The sequence below is a fragment of the Cricetulus griseus genome, chromosome 10 (genome assembly GCF_003668045.3).
Source record: "Cricetulus griseus strain 17A/GY chromosome 10, alternate assembly CriGri-PICRH-1.0, whole genome shotgun sequence".
NCBI lineage: Eukaryota > Metazoa > Chordata > Mammalia > Rodentia > Cricetidae > Cricetulus > Cricetulus griseus.
In genome coordinates this window covers 12,201,550-12,222,859 of record NC_048603.1, presented here as the reverse complement: position 1 = coordinate 12,222,859, position 21,310 = coordinate 12,201,550, and the positions used below count along the sequence as shown (strand labels likewise).

At 44.6% G+C, this 21,310-nt stretch overlaps 1 protein-coding gene across 2 annotated transcripts in view; it reads right to left on the bottom strand.

The window, feature by feature from the left end:
* The window catches only part of LOC103161301 (low-density lipoprotein receptor-related protein 12), a 63,713-nt gene extending 60,575 nt beyond the window's left edge, over positions 1–3,138 (bottom strand). For both annotated transcript variants that reach the window (XM_027431465.2, XM_027431466.2), the window contains exon 1: positions 2,959–3,138. In XM_027431465.2, the coding sequence (XP_027287266.1) occupies positions 2,959–3,037 (79 nt within the window). In that variant the 5' untranslated portion in view covers positions 3,038–3,138. The remainder of the gene's footprint in view (positions 1–2,958) is intronic.
* Between the last annotated feature and the right edge of the window lie 18,172 nt (positions 3,139–21,310).

Below are 21,310 nucleotides of genomic sequence, written 5' to 3'. Positions count from 1 at the left end.
TTATTCATTCCCTTACTTATGAAAATACCTGTGTGTGTGTGTGTGTGTGCGCGCGCGCACGCAGGACCTGTGTGTGATTGAGGGTGTGAGCCAGAGTGTATGTCCCTGGAGGCCAGCAGACAGCTCTGTGATGACCGCTCTCTCTCCTTCACCTTTTGTGGGTTCCAGGGGATGAACTCAAGTCACCAGGCTTTGTAGCAAACACCTTTCACCTATGGAGTTGTCTCAATAGTTTTTTCTCTTTTATTACAGAAGCTACGTGTGTGTGTGTGTGTGTGTGTGTGTGTGTGTGTGTGTGGGCGCGCGCATGTAGGTATATGTGGAGGTCAGAGATCAGAAGTCAGAGGACAACCTCAGGTGTCCCTCCTCAGGTACTTCCCATCTGTCCCAGACAAGGGTCTCTCATGGGTCTGGAGCTTGCCAAGAAGGTTAGGCCGACTGGCTAACTACCGAGTCCCAGGGAATCTATCTGGCTGTCTCTGCCTTCCCAAGTGCATGACACCCTGCCCAACTTTTTACATGGGTTTTAGGGATGAAATCCAGGTTTTCAAGCAATTTATTGATACATCTTCCAAAATATTTTTAAATATTTAAATGTACTCTCTCAGAATACATCCAGTATTTATTCATCACAACTATTAAATAGTCCACTTACCCAAACGCCACTATTCCAAGGCGAGTATGTATGTTACCAGTCACGACAGTTTGTTATTTTTGCCATTAATATAAACCCAAATCTGGGTGGAGAGACAGACAGGCAGGCAGGCAGGCAGACACACAGACACACTCACTCAGCCGTGTGTACAGAGAATGCCCCTAGCTCCAGAGTGAAGGGTCCCTTTTAGCTCTGCCAACAAATAGAGTTCAACATTCTGCCCATCTCCCTGTCTCCTGTTTTCTTGTTGTTGAAACTCGAGTGGCTGCAGACATCAATCAACCTTAATCACTGGCTAGTTTCATAAACACGATCCCACAATGCTGATAAAAAGGAGTTTGGGTCTCTGCCTTCGGTCCCCCCACTGAACACAAACACCCAAAAGATAACCCTTTGTGAAGTGCCTACCAGAAGGCCACTTTGTGTATCGGTATAAAAGAACACAGCAAGGCCAACACTGCTCCACTGCCTCTTTACCGCTAAAGGCAAAAGATTTTCAGTTCCAATACTGACGGTGAGGGTTTCATTGAAGCCTTCACTTACCTACCTAGTCTGATCAGACCTCACATAAATTCAGTTCTGATTACAGTACAGAGCATACACAACTGGACATTCCTAATCACCTTAGATTAAAGATCGCCTTCACTTCCCTTTCTGCGGGGCCATTATAGCCAACCTAGAGCAGGACTATACTCACCTCCAGGCTAGAAGAAACAACATAATAGCCTATTGATCGTCCATGTAGACCTAAAGCCACAAGTCATCAGCCAAGCGGGCACAGCACTAACAATCAGAAGTCATGCACTGGGTTTTCTGGTCCCACACAAACACATCACTGACAGTTACTACTGACAGTATTACATCGGCCAAACCCATCCTCCTGCCCAGGAGAGAGAGAGAGAGAGAGAGAGAGAGAGAGAGAGAGAGAGAGAGAGAGAGAGAGAGACTACACTACTCAGGTAAGGGAGCCTGAATTATACTGAAAAGATGACTGCTTCTTGGCTGGCAGTAAATGGCAATTTAAGTCCATTATATTTCTCATGTAATATGGATTCTCAGGCTTTGAAAGTTACCATCATATTCAATTCCACAGACAAATGCTTCCAAGAGAGATGCTACCATATGCTGGGGAATTAGATGTTGACAGAAAACACCACCATTATACTCCTGAGTCAGTATTCGTGGCAAATGACTAGGACTTTTTATAAGTAAAATTTATATTTAAAAAAAATGGTAGCTTCGAACTGTTGTGTCGTTGTCGCCCCCACCCCCACCCCCACCCCGCGCGCTGGAGAAATCAAAGCAATACTCCAAAATGGAAATATTAATCGTGCTCTCCGCAACACCCATTCAAGGAGTTAACTCTTGAGAACTAAGAATGGCGAAGTAGGACCCGAGCCCTAGCTCAGGTCTCAAGGGAAGCACATCCCTCCTAATTTCTTACTTGACGTTCATACAAAGCACACCCCTGATGCACCATTAGCCTTCTGTAGTCACCTTTAAAGAAGTGTCCCTAACCAGGACACCGACTGGAAGAAGGCAACAGACAGAGGGCCATGGATGAAATGACAAGTGAACGAACTGGGAGTCGGAGCAGACTTGTACGCCCCAACAGGGAAACGCTGAGATGGGGCTGGAAACTATTTTCTGGCCTTCTCCTGCGTGCAGCTACTGGGGAACAACAAGATCCTACACGCCCGGGACCCACAGAGCCCGGGGCACCGAGGTGGAGGGGTGGGAAGGAAGCAATCGAGGTGCTTTCACAGGGAATGGGGACCAAGAGAGATGGGCGCGACGAGAAGAGAAGAACTTCCTGCCTCGGGGAGGATCTAGAGGGGTGATGGTGGTGGCGGCGGCAGGACCGTCCCGGAGGCGACCTCCCCTTCGTAGTCCCCCCCCCCCCCCGGTCACATCTCTGTGCACCCGGCGGCCGGCGAGCGCTGGAGGAGAGAGCCGCCGGGGCCCTCGCGCCGCGGGGCTGGCAAGTCCGCCCGCTCGCCGGCTCGCCCGCTTGCCCGCTGTCGCTCTGCAGGGTCCCCTGGCCGGGACCGGCCCCCTCCCCTGCCCCGAGGGGTCGGCGTGAGCGAGCGGGACCCCAAGCATCCCAGAGAGCAGACAGACGACCCTCCCCGCACACCCCGCGTGGGTCTTTGTCCCGCGGGCGAGCCGGGGGCTCGGGGAGGGGGGGGGCGGGAGAGCTCCTTGGGTCGCCTAGGCAAAGCCGGTCCTGGAGGCCCGAGGGGCCCCTTGGGGGTCGCCCCAGCTTTGTTCGGTCAGCGGGGCGCGGGGAGGCGGACACTTACCGTACACCCCGGCGAGGAAAAGCAAGAGCCACGCCGACCCCCGCCGCCGAGACTCTTTTGTGCTCCAGCGACGGGCCATACCCACGGCAGATGGAGGGAGCGAGGCGATGGAGGAGGAGGAGGAGATGGAGGAGGAGGAGGAGCTGGGGCCAGACGCACCCGCCGCCGCCGCCGCCGCCGCCGCCGAGCCTGCTCCCTGCGCGCTCCGCGGCGGCGGAGGGGGAGGGCGGGGGCCGCCCGCTCGCCCGCGCGCGCCCCTCCTTCCCTCCCTCCCGCCGGCCCTGCCTCCCCGGCCGCGAGCCCCAAGCCGGCCGGCCTTTCCCCGGGGCTACGGGAGGTGCAGGGACGCGCGGTGAGCGCGCCGGCGCGGGCGACCCCGGGGGGACCCGCTGGCGACTGCGGGGCTCGGGCCTCGCGCCGCTCGCACCCGCCGCAGCCGGCGCCGCCACCAGCCCGCCCGCCCGCCCGCCAGACGGAGTGCGAGCCGGCCACCGCCGCCGCGCTCATCCGTGCGCTCGGCAATCCCCTGGCCCGCCTGCCTGGGCGCCCGCCCCGCGCTCCGCTGGACTCGGGCAGGCTGGCGCCGGCTTCCCCGCGCCCGGAGCGCGAGAGCGAGGCAGTGCCAATCGATGTGCGAGTGCACGAACTCGGGCCGCTCGACTCCCGGGGCTCCCGAGCCCCCCACCCCGGGGTGGAGGGTGGAGGGTGGGAGGGCGCAGGGGGTGGCCCGATGAAGCTCTGCAGTCCCCGACCTTGGTGTTGGCGCCCATCCCGGAGGTCCTCCAGGCTGATCGTAGCCACCGGCGAAGGAAGGGCGCAGGGGGTGGTGGCAGGCTGTGAACTTGGAAGTTCCTTGCTGTGACACCCCCCCCCCCGCCTCGCCCCCCAGACCGTGCAGGCTCCACTTAGAATCTGCCCTGGAACGGGTCCGCGTGCACAGCCCGATCCTGTGCTAAGGGCTCTGGGGAGGCATCCAGCTCGGCTGCAGGGTCCTGCGCCTCTGCTGGTGCCATGGGGTGGCCGCTGGGCAGGTATGCCTGGCTGGACCTGGGGTCCGGACGTGGAGAGAGGGATGTATGTCCCCGACTTCCCCCAAGCCTCTTCCCACCTCCTAACGAGCATGGCCCGGAGCGCTTCCCTCTGTGTGTGGTGACACTGTGGCACCAGACCGTCTACCTTTTCAAGTGTCTGTCTGCACGGTCTCAGCTGCTAGCCTTGCCCTTTCCAGGCTCTGTCCGCTATTAGCTGGAAGATCCGCAATGCATTATTCTGTACTGTTGGCACGGGTTGTATGAGATAAATATTATCCACGGTTTAGATAAGTTAATGAGACTTGAAGAAGTTAAATTACCCTGAACGAGGTTATCAAGTAAATCGCCAACAACAAACTTTTTGTTTTCCCAATTGCAAAGTCAAGACACTTCCACTGTAACGGGAAAATCAAGCAAAATGCTTGGTGCCTACTGGTTGTTGTTAAATTTTAATATATGCCTTGGGGGAGTACATTAGGCTTTTTCCTGTATCTCTTGCTGATTTGACCTTTTAATAAACCACCTCCCTCCCGGAAATGGTATTACAGAAGATAAAAACTTTATTGACAGAAGTTTACGAATCTTTTACAAAGTGACAACGACCAAAAAGTCCTGAAGTCTGTAAATTTTGTCCCATTCTCTTTGTTGAGAATGCAGCAGTTTTGGTATTCTTGACTCTACAATCTGCAGATATATCCTTGTTTTATGATTCTACACTCTGCTTGCTTGCTTTTTCAGAGAGCTCTTTCTGTTAACTGAGTTGCCACAGCAGCTGTGTTTGGGTCAGGCCACAAGCAAAATGAAAAAGTAGACTGGAGTGGTTCCATCCCCCACCCCATACTTTTAGTACCATTCAAAGAACTCCATCCCAAGGGAAGTCACTTGGTGACCACATAGGACCCCAGCCATCCTTTAATCAGAACTCCTCCGCCTACACTTGCTCATCTACTGAGCTATCTCTTAGACTTGTCAAATGCTCAGGAGTTTTGTTACCCAAGCCCCTTTAACGTTCGTAAATTTTAATGAGGACTCCAAACAGCATCTACTTAGAAATTAAAATGAAAGCTTTAACTATCTTTAATTCTTTGACAAATAAAACATTCAGGTCTATATTAGCATCCTCAAAGCAAATAGAAAAGTGCCATGGTTTCTATCTTTGCAGACCTCCTTTGTGTCTGGCTGGAAACATCTGGATTCTCCTATCTGCTTCTGTAGCCAATCTGTTGCAATCTGTTGTTTTGGTTGAAGTATGTGAAGAAAGACAGAGATTTGAAAATTGACAAAGCCAGGATCTCATAAACTTCCTTCAAATTCTTCCCACCACCAAATACAGGCTGTGCATCTCCACTCTGAAAACCTGGGGTGAGCCAAAGCACGCATAACAAAACTCCCAAGGATTTGAGGTCCCAAACATTTCCAATGAAAGAACACACAGCTTGTGAAACTTTAGCAACTATCACTCTAGCTGCTTTGACTCAAGAGGGTTCAAAGACAAGGACCCCGACGGATATGTATGAGGGAACATTTTCCTTATCAAAATAATTTTACTAGAATCTTGGGTGTTGGGCACTTTAAAAGGCACAGGTGGTATAAACACCTTTTATGTTGCCCGGCCTGCCTTCCTCACTCTCTAGGTTATATTGGTCATATGAAGAAGCACTTTGAAATCCATTAGAACATTGGCTATGAAGAGGTTGTTTTGGTAACGGTTCCACTGAGTGGAGTGCTTATTATGTTTGGGCGGTTCAGATTTGCATCCTATGAAGCATAAATCATGCCCCGAGGAAACATTTTCTCCTTTTTCTGGGTCCTCATATCCATAAATAGGCTTCGAGTGATCTGCAACACCCTCTGAGATGGTTCGAAACCTTTGTGTACCTTTCATAGGAAGATTATTTCCATGGAGTCTTAAAGAATGCTGTCAACCATCATGCTTTAAGGAAATGTTGTTAAATCAGTTTTGCTTTTTAATACTTTTCCAAGTGAGTCTCATACTTATTTGTTCTCAAGAACAAATAAGTGGGGATATACATGGACGTCTTTTTCCCTTACGGTATTTTGGAAAAGGCTACTATTTTGCACATTGTTTATGCCCTTAAATAATCAAAATCCTTTCATTTTAAAGATCTCTTTCTCCTTTGGTTATCATCACCTATGGTTTAATTTTTACTCTCGTCATGAATAAAAAAAAATCCTTTGTAAACTGTGTTCTATTTGATGGCATTTGAGGATCTCTTCAAAACTGAGGTTCCTCTGGGAACTCTGAGCATTATTTTTGCTTAGGAAGAAAATTGATGAGAGTGGATTTTCTTCTTGGCACACTTCCAAACAAAGACAAATCATCTCCCCTTCACTGGATTATTATTTTTCAAAAGAGAAACAAAGTTGGATAATACATATAAACACAAGGAAAATTTGATGGGGGTGGCCCTTCTGTGTATATGTTTCTCTTATTGGTTGACGAATAAAACACTGTTGGCCAATAAGGCAGGAGGATAGGCAGGATTAGGAGGGAGGAGGAGTCTGGGGAAAGGTAGGTAGAGAAAGCCCGCCAGACACAGTCACCATGTAAGGACCGGGAAGAAAGGATGCACCAGGCATTCTCCAGTAAGATAAGAACACATGGAAATACACAAACTAATAGAAACAGGTTAATAATTAAGACAGAGCTAGCCAATAAGAAATCCTCATCATCGGCCAACAGATTTATAACATAGCATCCTGTGTTTATTTGGGGACCAAATCGCTGCGGGAAGCTCCAGCAACAAAAAATATTAAAGGTGGTAACTAAATAAGTGAGAGCTTTTCCTAAGGAAATAGTCCTATTGGAGTTGAATAATACAGGGTTGCAACCGAGAGCTACCAATCTGGGCAATTTGAATATTAGTTCCCCAGCACTTTCATTGAAGGTACACTTACTACATTCTGTGCTCCAAAAGCCTACCATTGTACTTACTAGTCAAAGCATAACACCAGTTCTACACCACATAGCCCCAAATCCTTGCACATTTAGTTTTGTTCTCATAACTTAATGTCAGGCCAGACCACTGCACCTGCACTAACTTGTAATAGCAATTACATTTTTTTCCCTTTGTAGACATTTCAAACCATTGCCTCCATCAAGAATAATAAAGGAAAATAACAAGCTATACACACTGCTAGAAATACTCCCACGCTTTTGTTGTTAAACAAAGTTTCTAAACACATGTCTTTGTCTTCACATTTAAATTCTTCTCATGACTGATTGAGGATATGAACTGGAAATTCTTGTGGGATGGGAGCTCCATCCCAAGTCCCCGTGAGCCCATTAGCGGTGAACCTGGAAACTGTGATGTCAAATGAAATGATTCTTTATAAGGAGATATTGCTAATTTCAGGCACATATAACTTATTTGTATTCTGCCCAAATCAAATAGAATTTGAGGTTACCAGTGTATTTAACAAATGCAGTGTGCTGTGGCAGATAAAAGCCAAGATCTGAAGAGTTTTACAAGGCTGATTTGATCTAGTTGGTTAGCCTTGATGAAACCCTAAATTCTTGCAACTTATATTCTCCCTGTTAAAATGGAATGTGGTCTCTCTCATTGCATGCTGTCAGAGAAATAATACATGCATTTGAGCCTATGGCATGGTTGTCATTTAATCTTCAAACAATTCTCTCATGTCAATGATATTATCCTTAATGTTCAAATGAATGAGCAAGCAGAAAGGTTCAGTAGTTTGTCGAGATCACACAGATGGTAAATGGTGGGCATTTAATCTCAGATGGTAGAGCCTGCACACGTCATCAGTCTACGTTGTATGTAAAGCCAGGCTCTTAGGCAGTAAATGACAGCTACTGTTATCTAGCATACAAATGATATAATCAAAGCAGCCCTTATTCTCTAATATACAATTTAAGATAAAATCTATCCAATTGTTTTTCTACCTTTTGTTTCACCAACGCGATCAACATTACCTGGTGTTCAGTTTAAGTTAGATAGACCCCAGCCTTTTTAGATTTATTTTGAAAGAGAAAAGTCACTTTTTAAAACTTTTTTTTTTTATTTCCCTCCATTTTGGAAAAGCAGGGAGAATCAATCAGAGGAAGGATCCATCTGGCCTGGCTTTTTTTGCTGCTTGTGCTAATTTCTTCCTGGTGACCTTGGAGTCATTTATAGCTCCCTTTGAAGATCAGAGAAACCTAGGTTGCTTATTGCCCTAATCTCTAGAAAAAAAAAAACAAAAAACCTATGACAGATATTTGTGATCTCAAAAGAATACATCAACTCATGAAACTGCCCAGTTACGAGGCCATGAAAACAGAGGTCGTGGCTACTGAGGAATAGGTTACTCCAGCTTCATCATGAAAAGGATATTCTCCTTGGAAATACCCAGGCGGGTTTGCATTTTGAATACACACCAGCTGTGATGGAAAAGAACAGCCTAAGCCTTTGGATCCCCGTAGTCTGCTGGTCTTGCTCACACAGCAGGGAATGGGAAAGAAATTGTACCACAAGAATTTCAGCATAAAAATTGTATTCTTATAGTTAGCGAAATGGATCAAGTAACTGAAAAAGAACGCTAAGCATTTTGGAGCATTAGTTCCAATAATTCTAGTAACCAGGGCATGACACTCGTCAGTCTAGTCACCATACACCTTACCCCATGCTATTACTAGCCCTGCGGAAATCCAAACACTCCTGACACGGTAACTCAAGTTGATAAACTCATACCTATAAGATTCCATAAGATACATTTTCCCTTGAAATGCATGGTTTAAGGCAATCGGTGGCTATTAGCAGGGAGAAACCTCAGAGGCATCATCGGCTGTCACGTGACTCTGGGAGAAAAGGACAGCTGTTCTGACAGTCATGGGATCTGAGTCCCAACTTCTCTGACCTTCTGATCCCTCAGGCCAGACCTCAGGGAATGAGGCTCCTGGACACATCTGCCATTTTTCATAGCCTTACCCAGGCAGACAGCTGGGCTGCCCACCATGCATGTATACCCTTCTCCACTCCTGTCTAGTTTTCCTATTCAGTGTGTCGTGTTAGGTTTCTTAATGCTATGAGGAGACACCATGACCGCGGCAACTCTTATAAATGAGAACATACAAAAATACCTTGTTTGTATTCTAACAAATAAAGCTTGGTGCTGGAGCTGAGAGTGCCTCATCTTACAGGCTACAGGAAGTTAACTGACTGTGACACTGAGAGAAGCTTGAGCAATAGAGACCTAAAAGCCCGCCCCCACGGTGACACACTTCCTCCAACAAGGCCACACCCACTCCAACAAAGCCACACCTCCTAATAGTGCCACTCCCTATGAGATTACAGGGGCCAGATACATTCAAACTACCACATGGTAGATGATGACTTTGAAGAAATCTCTTCTCAGTTGTTATTCATCCTTCTCAGGATGGTTAACCATTTTGCCCGAGGAACTGTTCTGGCCAGCCCCTTCACCGGTGTCTCTCAGAAGGGACAGCATTAAGAATTGAGAACTAGGTCACTGTCAAAACTAGAGCAGGCCTCTGTAGTCTATGACTGGTTCCTTTCCCTGATCTGGGGAATAGAACCAAAACTTTTGGATTCTCCCACTTTCAATTAGGAGAGAACAATAAAGTAAAGAAAGTTCCAGGTGGACAAGCGTAGGACAAATAATAGCAATCCAGAGACAGATATTGGGGTTAAAGCTGAAGACCAGAGAAGCAAAGTGGCCCACCACTAGAGAGTTCTCACCTCTGCCAACACTGAGACCAAAGGGGCAATGGTGTCCTCTGATTGCATCTCCAGACTGCACTGTTCCTCAGACTACCTAGACTGCAATGAGCTCCTGTCTCCTCCTGCCTTATATTCCTTTCTCCAACCTAGCCTTACCACACCTGTCTCTACCTCCCTAGTGCTGAGATTAAAGAATGTGTCATCTCAAGTGCTGGGATAAAAGGCATGAGCTCTGTTTCTCTTTTAGACCGATTCACTCCCATGTAGTCCAGGGTGGTCTTGAACTCACAGAGATCTGTCTGCCTCTGTCTCCTGAGTGCTGAGATTAAAGGTGTGGCCACCACTGCCTGTCCCCTATGGCTAACTGGTGGCTTAACTCTGCACTCTGATCTTCCGGCAAGCTTCATTTGTTAGATTACAGACAAAATATCACTATAGACAAGGATTTTAAACTGTTTTACTTAGTACTGAACCTTTCTAGGTAAGTGTATGTAGGCAAGTGGACGTTCAGAAAACCTTTAGTGAGTGATGAGTTGAGGATCTGGGCAATGAAATGTTCCCCTGGGGAAAATGGGAAACAAAGTTGATAGGCAGGATAAATGGGTGGGGCTTTCAGTTTGGTCTTAGTCAATAAGCATCACTGCAAAGCAAAATACACATAACCCTGTATAATATTGAAGATGTTGCTTAGTCAAGATTAAAAAAAAATCATTCTGGCATTGAAGACAGTTTTCTATAATTTTATTATCAATATTTAGTATTTCCACTATGCTAAGTAAAATGAACTTTTTATAGCCTCAATTAGTTCTATAGGATCTATAACTTGTGTGGCATTTTATTGGCTGTTAAAATAAAGCTGACCTTTGTTCTCCCAACAGATTCTTCAGCAGAGGACTTTCTTTTTTTATTAAATTTATTTATTTAATTTAGAAACAATCTTATTTTACATATCAATCCCAGTTCTCTCTCCCTCCTATCCTCTCATGCCCCCCACCTACTCCCCATTCCACCCCCCATCCACTCCCAAGGAGGGTGAGGCCTTCGAGGGAGATCATCAAAGTCTATCATATCATTTGGAGCAGGGCCCAGACCCTCTCCCTTGTGTCTAGGCTGAGAGAGCAGCCCTCTATGTGGAATGGGCTCCCCAAGTCCATTCGTATACTAGGGATAAGTACTGACCCACTACCAAAGGCCCCATAGATTGCCCAGGCCTCCTAACTGACACCCAACATTCAGGGGGTCTGGATTGGTCCTATGCTGTTTTCCCAGCTACCAGTCTGGGGTCCATGAGCTCCCTCTTGTTCAGGTCAGCTGTTTCTGTGGGTTTCTCCAACCTAGTCTTGACCCCTTTGCTCATCACTCCTCCCTCTCTACAACTGGATTCCAGAGTTCAACTCAGTGTTTAGCTGTGGTGTCTACTTGCAGCAGAGGGCTTTCAAAGCATCCTCCTTCGGCAAACCTGAACCAATGCCTTTCTTCACTTGTCTAGAGCAATTCCAACACTCTTGTCAATGGCATAACGCTCTTCCTTGTGTCAGTTTCAGAGGTGATGAAACTCCTGTCCAGAATGAAGTCAGGATCAAGGAGCAGAGAAGGCACCCCAGATAGGTAGACCCCTGCAGTACATATTCAAGTTACACTCAATGGATCATGACTCTCTGACTCTTTAGTCACTATCACAAATGTTAAATACACACAGCAATTTCCAATTTGAAAACACTCAGCAAGTTGTCTTTCTAAGTCACCATTTCCTCCTATCACTGTTGTTTCTTTTCCTCTCCCATGAATATGTAGTCGTTAAAGGCAGGTTATTGTGAGTACAGAGAAGCTTACAGTTGGAGAGACATACCAGTACATATGTACGAGTGTCATGCGTGTAACAAGTATTTATTTACTGAGCCATTGCCATGTGGGAGTGCGAGTTCTGGTGCTGTAATTGCTCAGTGAACAAATGTGAGCGCCATGGTACATACAGAGGACACACTAGAGCTGTTAGAAAGAGTTGGAGAAGTTCTCATAGAGTAAAAGCTCCATTTGAGAACCGAATGGCAGATTGCCAGGGGATACACACAGTAGATGGGAAACCATTTCCACCCCAGGAAGACCCAGTGGAGATGGGAAACGGGGGGGTGGGGTGGGGGGGCAGAATTATTCTGAGACTGTAAAGTGGTTTGGTATTGAGGATTCAAAGTGTGTGTGTGTGTGTGTGTGTGTGTGTGTGTGTGTGTGTGTGTGTATGCGTGTTCCTGTACGAGCATGTATGTATACATGCTTGTGTATAGATATATCATAGAAGATGACAGTTGACATGCAACTTAGTGTTGTTTTCTTTTGTACCATGCAAGTGACTGAGGGCCTTCTAAGCCCTGAGCAGAGGAGTCCTGCGCTGTCTAGGACAAGACGTGGAATGGTGATTATATTGCAGAGACAGGCTGAGGAGCGCTTACATCAGTGGGAAGGGAGAACGAACACAATGATTGATCATGACTTGAAAGAGCAGAAAAATCAAGAGTGAGGAACAAAGGAAGGGAAGAAGGATGGATCTCAAATGACAAGAGGGGAAAGAAAGCAAATGCAGGAGAGGGCTGGGGAGAACAAGAGGGCGGTGTCAAAGAGGCACAGTCTACACATGTGGGAACTAGCAAAGGTTTACGAGAATGTCTGATGGATGTGTGTACCTAAGAGCCACAGCAGAGATCTAGCTGCTTGGCCTTCAATTCAGAGCAGAGTGAGATTCCGAGGGACATAGGTGTCATATCTATTTTACCACACTCCCCGTCCCTCTCTTCCCTCTCATGCTATCGCATTGTCTATTTTGAATTAAACTTCTATATTTGTAAGTTTTGGGATCCCCCTTGAACATTGAAGGACATAAACTTTCAGTCCTGCCCTCGGCCTCTTGATGTGTTTGTATTTTTCACACCTTCAACTTTCTTTCCTCAGCAGTGATTCTCAGGGGGAAAGAATCCAAATTGGAACCAAATGTTTCTCTCCTCAAGTGTTTATCAGCGAGCAGATGCTTAGGAAAAGGTTCGGGGTGGAATTTTAGCCAGCGTGAGAAAGACGTGGGACCACAGAAGGTTTCCCCACCACTCTTCTAAGACAGCCTCTTGCCGTGAGGTAATCCTTGCCTGAGGAAGAGGCTAAGTCAATGTAAAAATGTCTGGATTTTTCCTCCTATAACCATACTAAGCCCTTGGAAGAGTTAAAGGTCACAAACATTTATTACATTGGTAATGTTCTTTTTGGAAATCATATTTCTGGCAGATTTCAATGTACTTAGTTGCTAACACAATAGCCAAAGAGCACATATCCTCTATCTTGTTTAATGCCAATTATTCTGTCAGGATTCCCGTCTGGAGCTATTGGAATACCTTCAAATGCGGTTCAGGACAGACAAGTTCAACTCTACAGAGGCCGTAGAGCGCCATGCCTACTGAATCAGCTGTTTCCTATTAAATTTTTAAGCAATATTAATGACTGACTGCTGTGCAGCCAAGTGGTTTGATCATGCTTTTGATTTAATTCAGCTTCCAAAAAGGAAAACAATCTCATTAATCATTTTTTTTAAGATCCAGCTTATGTATGTTGTATAGATATTTTATTTCCTGAGACAGCCTCTGCCGAAGTTCTCTGATATAAAAAAATAAGACTGGCTCATTGGTTTAAAAAAAAAGTTGTTATAAACTATGGTTTTTAAAAGCAAAAGTAAATGGCAAGAGGATTTATCTATTCTGGTATGCAACTGGAAACCATATTAATTTTTGTTCACTGTATCATTTATAATATGTTATGCTTTGTGAGTATGTTTTGTTTCTCATGTAAATTAGTTATGCTCATAATCCTCTATTTACATATAAGCCTTGAGGAGCAAGTTTCCTAATAAATGCAGTGTGAGAAAGGTCTTTTCTCCACAAGAGAAGAGAAGTGTGTCAGCGCAACCATCTCCCAACAGCAGAGACCAGGGGCCAGAAGCCTGCTTGGGTCCTGGCCAAAAACCTCAGTGACAAGGTCCCACGGACAGGAAGCAATTGGTTAGCCAAGTTTTCCCTTCAAGTTCAATGTGAGTGATATAACAAATGTGTAAGAAAAATCTTTAGTACGCCTCTTAAGTGGTCTGACTAGAAAAAATGAGGTGAACCGACAATAACTGGTGTTTGGAGGAAAGCCGTCTCGAAGAAGCAGAAGCATTAACCTAAAATCACGATGGAAAACTTATCAGAAATGGTAGTGTGGAAATAAGCTACTCCGGGCCTGCTATGACTTCATTTTCGATGAGGCACTGTCAAGGCCCATTAAGTAGGAGAGACATTTATAGAAGCGTAAGACTGCCAGAGACGAAGGGGTCACCTCTAGGCCAACCCCTTAATTTTACAAGGGACAAATTAAACAAGGTAACGGCACTGTGTGGATTCTGACACCGGGAAGGTATTCTGAGAGAAGCGGACACCACCTAGAACTTACAGACACCAGAGGAGACGGTGGACCTTGCACGGCCTCATGGAGACTCATGGGAAAGCATGGTCCATAAACGCCTAAGCTGCAGGGGTTACCCAACAGAGGTGCAGATGACATTAAACTCACAATAATAGACCAGTTAGCTGGGACAGTCTAGGTAAGCAATGATCCTGAGAGATTATATTTACGTATCTTCATTCTAGTGGTGAATATTCTGTCCTTCAAAAGAAAAGGGAACTCTAACAAAAGCCACACAGGGCTCCAATCCTGGAGAGGCCGGAACACTCATAGTGAAAACTAGATCGTCAACACCATGGTAGATATTGCAGCCTTAGAGGGAAGGACCCATCCCAGAGCAGTCAGAGCTGATTCCAGCAGAACAAGAGAAATACCGTCTAATAGGCTACCAAACCCATGCTCCTCTAAAGGGAAGGTTTTTATTTTTTTATTTTTTATTTATTTATTTATTTTTCTGAGCAACTCCAGCATGAGAAAAGTTAACTGGTTTTTATCTGGGAGCAGACAAGGAGCCCCATGCTGTATACAAGCACACTAAGTCACTTCTAACATCCCAGACTCACTTGCTAGAAAACCCCTCTGTGCATTAACAGGTAACCCCTCTTGTAACAGAAGTCTTAGTCTACTTGAGGTGCTGTAATGAACATTCTATAGGAAAAAAAAAAACCTTATAATCAATTATTTCTCAAAGTTACAGAGGCTTGGAAGCCCATGACCAAGTGGCTGGTAGATTCGGTGACTTGGCAAATTTGAAGACAGCCATCTTTTTTCCCCCATAACCTCTTATGAGATGGGGCAAGTATGATCTCTGGGGTCCCCTTTTCATGCGGGCATTAATTTTTTTTATAACGAAATGCCTTCCTGTATTAATTACATTTGTCATTCCCGTGACAACAGCAGTGCAAAGGAGGACAGGTTTCTTTTGGCTCACGGTTTCAGCGTGCAGCCCGTTGCTGGGGGACATGGAGGGAACCCTGAGCACAAGTGAGTCCATAGCATCTGTATCCACAGTCAGGACGTGAGGATGCCAGAGCTCAGCTTGCTAAGTCTTTTTACTCAGTCTGGGATCCCCCACCTACGGAATACTGCCACCCACAGGTAGGTGGTCTTTCTACTTCAATTAGAGACTACCTCGTAGATGTAGATGGTAGACAAACTTGCCTCTGCTGAATAACTGCCACGTTTCCTTTTAGAAGCTCTTCAGGCCAACTTTTAGTGAGAATGTGTGCAAAGTAAGGGATCATGGCAACTAGCAGAGACTTGTATCAGGAGCTAGGTGGTTCTAGCTCCTGTCAAGTTGGTAGGCAGTATTAACCACCCCACCCCATCCCCCAAAGGCCCCACCTTCAAAGAGAATCACACATAGCAATAGCTGAACTGAATCTAGGGATTTCCTAACAATTCATAAATATCACCTACATTATCAACACACGGATAGAGAAAGAGATAGATGAAATTTGCTCTTTCTTCCCACATCAGTAATGCTAGTGTTCTTATGAGTTCTTATGCATTATAATATGCGTGAATCTAATCAGAGGTTTTTGAATTAAACAGATCTTGGTTTTATGTCTAGAAGGATGAGAGAGAAGGGGGAACAATGAAAATATGATTGGGATCTAACACGGATTTTCAAATAAGTGGGATAATTTGGTGTCCTACAAATTTCAGACTTGCTAGACACACAACCACAGCCACAAGAGATAATTCCTTAAAATGAATGTCTGTCATCAATTACAACTATCTATCTATCTATCTATCTATCTATCTATCTATCTGTCATCTATCACCATTTATCTATCTTTTCAGTTCTGAAGAACCCTGACAATACATACAAATATGTACTATATTCACACTAAACATTAATCCAATGCAGAAATACCTTTATTATTTTAAGCAGTTTGGTCTAGGTAGACCAGTTGTATTTGGCTTACTTTTGTGAGTGACATGGGGGAAACTCGTCTCAGCACATTGTATGTAACTTCTCATGCCAGGGCTCAGTTAGTTTTGCTTCAGTTTGATTCACAACAAAACTTGCCTCTGCTGAATAACTGCCACGTTTCCTTTTAGAAGCTCTTCAGGCCAACTTTTAGTGAGAATGTGTGCAAAGTAAGGGATCATGGCAGCTAGCAGGGTCTGAACGTTTGAAGGGCACTTTGATGAGATGTACACCACAAAGTTAAGTATCATTAAGCTCACTCCTTGTTTAAAAAAAAAAGTCAAGCAGTTGGTTCATCATAAACTATAAAACATTTAATTAAACCAGAGACTTAAAGATCTTTTCCACTCATATTTTTATGATTTCCTAAGAGCTGTATGCAAGCTAGAAGGACCTCTAATTTGGCCTATACATTGTACAAATAAGTCACAGACAAATGAAATGATTTTAGTACTGGTTTTGGTCTGCTCACGGACTAAAGTTTTTAAAAAAGCATGTCAAGCTGTGTCATGTGTACTCAAAAACGTCCAAGGGCTTCTGCACTCGCTCTGAGAGCTCTCTCAAGTTATACAAGGACCTACTTGATCTGCACTTACTCCTATTCCACCTGGCTACCACTTTAGCCTTATCCTCAGCTGTTATTCTCCTAGTGTGTGTGTGTGTGTGTGTGTGTGTGTGTGTGTGTGTGAGAGAGAGAGAGAGAGAGAGAGAGAGAGAGAGAGAGAGAGAGAATACTGGGACTTTTGAAGAACTGGTCTGTGCAATTGTGGGGCCTGGCAAGCCTGAGACCTGCAGGGCTTAAGGCCAGGCAAGAGCAGGCATTTCAAACTAGCAGTTGACAATGTTATAGCCACCTAGTTCCTCACACTGTAGCAGATAAATTCCTGTGAATTCTACAGGCTAGGCTACCAGGCTAGAGACCAAGGAAGAGCTGGCTTTCAGCTTGAGTCTGAAGTGGCAATTTGAAGATGGAACTCTTCCTTCCCAACAGAGCATCTGCCTTTGCTTTTAAGGCTTTCAATTGATTGGATAAGGCCTCCCCATAGTATATTGGATAATCTGTTTCAAATCAAGTTTATGCATTTAAATGCTAATCACATCCAAGAGACACCCCAAAAGCAACATCTAGACAGATAATTGACCAAATAACTAGATACCATGGCCTAGTAAAGTTACAATCAAGGTGATATAGTTTGAATGTTGAAATAGCAATGAAGAGGAAAGAAGGCCTCTACTCATGACTAGCCTGGCCTAATACTGATAGACACTTCATTTTCTGGAAGCAGAATAGGGGTGGCCCTGGAATCAGGAAGCAAGGAGAATAAGTTGGCATAGCACAGTCTTCAAGTGTTAGAACAGGTTAAAGAATGGCAACTAAGATAATTGTGTATTGTCTCAAATACAGTCAGCCCCCCCATCAGCAATTTCGTGGACTCCCCCAATGGTGGGATGAAAAGAGGTTTTAAAATTACGTCTACACTGGATAGACAGACCCTTTCATTGTTATTATTCCCTAAGCAATATTGCATTGTATCTATTCATATAGCATCTAATTATATTGGGTGTTACAATCAATCTAAAAATGATTTGAAGTATATGGGAGAATGTGCTAGGTTGTATGGAAATTTTAATCCACTTTATGGAACATACTTGTGCATTTGTGGATTTTGTGTACTGTAAGAAGTTCATGAATCAATTTCCTCAGATACTGAAGGGTGACTGGGCCTGCTTACTGGTCAAGACATCCATTTCTTCCCGGATCAGTTCATACATATTTTATACTCTTATGACTATTCAACATATGCTTGTTTTTTCCTGACTTTCTGAAGTTATAAACAACTTTAGAAAAATGTCATGAGACTGCTGATACTACTTAAACTATTTTTTTACATTCTTATTTGTGTGTGTCTGTGTGTCTTCATGTGTGCAGTGTGTGTGTGTGTGTGTGTGTGTGTGTGTGTGTGTGTGTGTGTGTGTGTAAGACTGGTGCTTGCCATGGTAGGTGTACGGACATCAATGAACAACTTGCAGAGGTTAGTTTTTGCCTACTACACGGGTTCTGGGGATCAATTTCACCTTGTCCAGCTTGGTGAACAGTGGCCATGATGAAGAGCTGTCTTTTCATGTGGTCATGAATAGCAGATTGATTATATGTGATTTCTAAAGTGAGATCCAGTGCTTACCAATTCTGCTATTCCATGTGGAAGAGTACATCTCACAATACATTCTCTGTAACAGCCTGGCATGCCAAAGTAGGTCAGCAAGAAGTTACTGTCCTGCTCTCCTGACTTGGAAGTTACACACACACACACACACACACACACACACACACACAAACACACACACACACACACACACACACACACACACACACACACACACACACACATTTCCTTTCTCTTTTTCAACTCTACATAGTTAATGTGTTTGTCATGATAATTACCAAGGCCAATTATGGGCAAGGCCTGGTTTTCTTAGAAGGAGATTTGTGTATTTCTTACTAACAGCTGCGCTTTGACCATCTACCAAGCATAAAGTACAACTGTGAATTCAATGTGCCTTCTCTGTATTTTGTGAAATTCCTGCTGTATTTCTTAAAATATTTTGCTCTAGTATTGTAGATGTTTTGCTATTTTTCTTATTTATCTAGCATATGCTTTCTTCTTGTCTTTCCTAACAAAGTCTGAGCTAGAAGCTTATGAAAGATGAGGGGTTTTTTTTTGGAGTGATTTTTGCATAATACTAAAAATTACCACCATGTATTGGGTTCCTACTCTGTTCTTTCTACATGCTATTTTTAATATTGATAATTTTGACTTTCATACAGCTGAAGTGACTAAAGCTCAGAGTTGTTGTTGAGTAACTTATATAAGGTATCCTAGCCCAGAAATGGCAGAGCATAAGATGAACCCAAATTATTAAATGCTGGGCTATTTCTACTCAGTCGTGCTAATTGCAGCTCATCTTGTCCTTCTTTTAGCAAGAACAGCAGATGACGTTTTGGAAATATGCTTGTTTTACACATTTAATACAGACCATCTCATTCAATCCTTAAATACCCTTACAAAGGAGGCAGTGCTGGTACTTTATTTTATAAAAGAGGAAAATGGGGCACTAGGGAAATGTCCAGAGATCTACAAGGTTGACACCCCAACTAACAATCTAAGCAATAGCCGAGAGGCTACCTTAAATGCCCTTCCCCTATAATAAGAATGATGACTACCTTATATGCCATCCTAAAGCCTTCATCCAGTAGCTGATGGAAGCAGAAAGAGAGATTCACAGCTAAACACTGAGCTGAACTCTGGAATCCAGTTGCAGAGAGGGAGGAGGAATGAGCAAGGGGTCAAGATCAGGCTGGAGAAACCCACAGAAACAGCTGACCTCGACAAGGGGGAGCTCATGGACCCCAAGACTGATAGGTGGGAAACTAGCATGGGACTGTCCCAGACCCCCTGAACGAGGATGTCAGTTTGGAGGTCTTTTTAATTGATGGGGCCTCTGGTATTGGAGCAGTATTTATCCCCAGGACGTGAATGGACTTTGGAGCCCTCTCCACATAGAGGGATACTCTCTCAGCCTAGACACACGGGAGGATCTAGACCTTGCTCCAAATGATACCACAGACTTTAAGGATCCCCCGTGGAAGGCCTCACCTTCCCTGGGGAGCAGAAAGGGGATCGGTTGGGGGGTCAGTGCGGGGCACAGGAGGAGGGGAGGGAGATGGAACTGGGATTGACATGTAAAACAAGCTTGTTTCTAATTTAATTTTTTTTCAGAGAGGCAAATGGAAGCACTGGGATCCAGAAATGTAGCAAAGTTAAACAACCCATGAGGAGACTGGATCCATAAGAGGAAGTTCTTATAATTCCTATTCTGTAGATGGAAAGCCAGATTCCCAGAGATCAGTAATTTGGTGATGCCTGCACAATGGTTAAGTGTCAGAACGGGGCCTCACTGGGCTTCTCATGGCAAAGTTCATGGCCTTAGCAAGCGTTGTGTAAAATTAGTTTTTAAATGTGGGGCTATTCATGGCTCTTGAAGGATGTGAGGGCTGTGTAATGATAACTCTAAGCATTTATTGTGTGTGAAAATTAGGAGGTGTGGAGAAACTTAGTGAGGACACCGACCACTTCAAAGCTTGAAGGATAACTGCAGAACACCAAGAAACTGCACTAAAAGACGACCCAGCCAAGCCTGTAGAAACCAGAAATTGGATTGTTCTTTGGAAACAAATCCCACAGGCCATTGTAAAGGTATTATTTAATCTGTGCTATAGGAGTTCCCTTTTAAGTTGACAAATGCTCCGTTTCTACTCCTCCATTCGCAATGACCAAATCTCTTTGGTCACTCTTCCTATCATTTTAAACCATTAAGCAACCATGACCTTAACAATATAATACCACAGCTTTCTAATCTAAAGATGAAGAGCCCAAGAAACTGCATTTCTAAATTTCAAATTACTCCTGGCTCTTTCCTTTTTGGAAATGAGTATACATATTTACAACCGACGATATGTGTTCTTATTGTTCAAGCAGAAATGTGGCACCTGCCCTCACCTGTAGCCAGGTCATTTGCTACGGTCACTAGTTGCCACCTTCTTGTCTGACAGAAACCCCACTTTTCATGTTCACGCCATACGGAACAGTAGAGTCTGAGACAAAGGAGAAACGGTAAAGAAATTAAGTTTATGTTCTCATGGAAGATCAAATTTCAAATTTAAAAGTCTATTATTTTTTAAAGGCAGCACTATATTGGTCTGACAGTGCTCCGTGTGAAGGAGTCTGTGTTGCTAAGTTTGTATTGAGTATTGACAAGCAGCTCTGTATGCCATGGAGGGTGTTTTAAAAATTGCTGATCTTTCTACTTCTACAGGAATCAATTGGTTAAAATTAAAAATACAGGCATGCCAACAATGAAGGAAGTTCCCCGTGTGGACTACTCTAAACTTATTAGGGATGCATATGGTTTTCCTTGGTGTGAGTGGAACCACATTTTAAAGAATGCTTCGTTCCTTGTGTACTTTTGTTTTGTTTTGTTTTATTTTTTCTGTTTTTTTGTTTTGTTTTGTTTTTTGGGTTTTTTTTTGTTTTTTGTTTTTTGTTTTTCCGTGTAGCTTTGGAGCCTGTCCTGGCACTCGCTCTGGAGACCAGGCTGGCCTCGAACTCACAGACATCCGCCTGTCTCTGCCTCCCGAGTGCTGG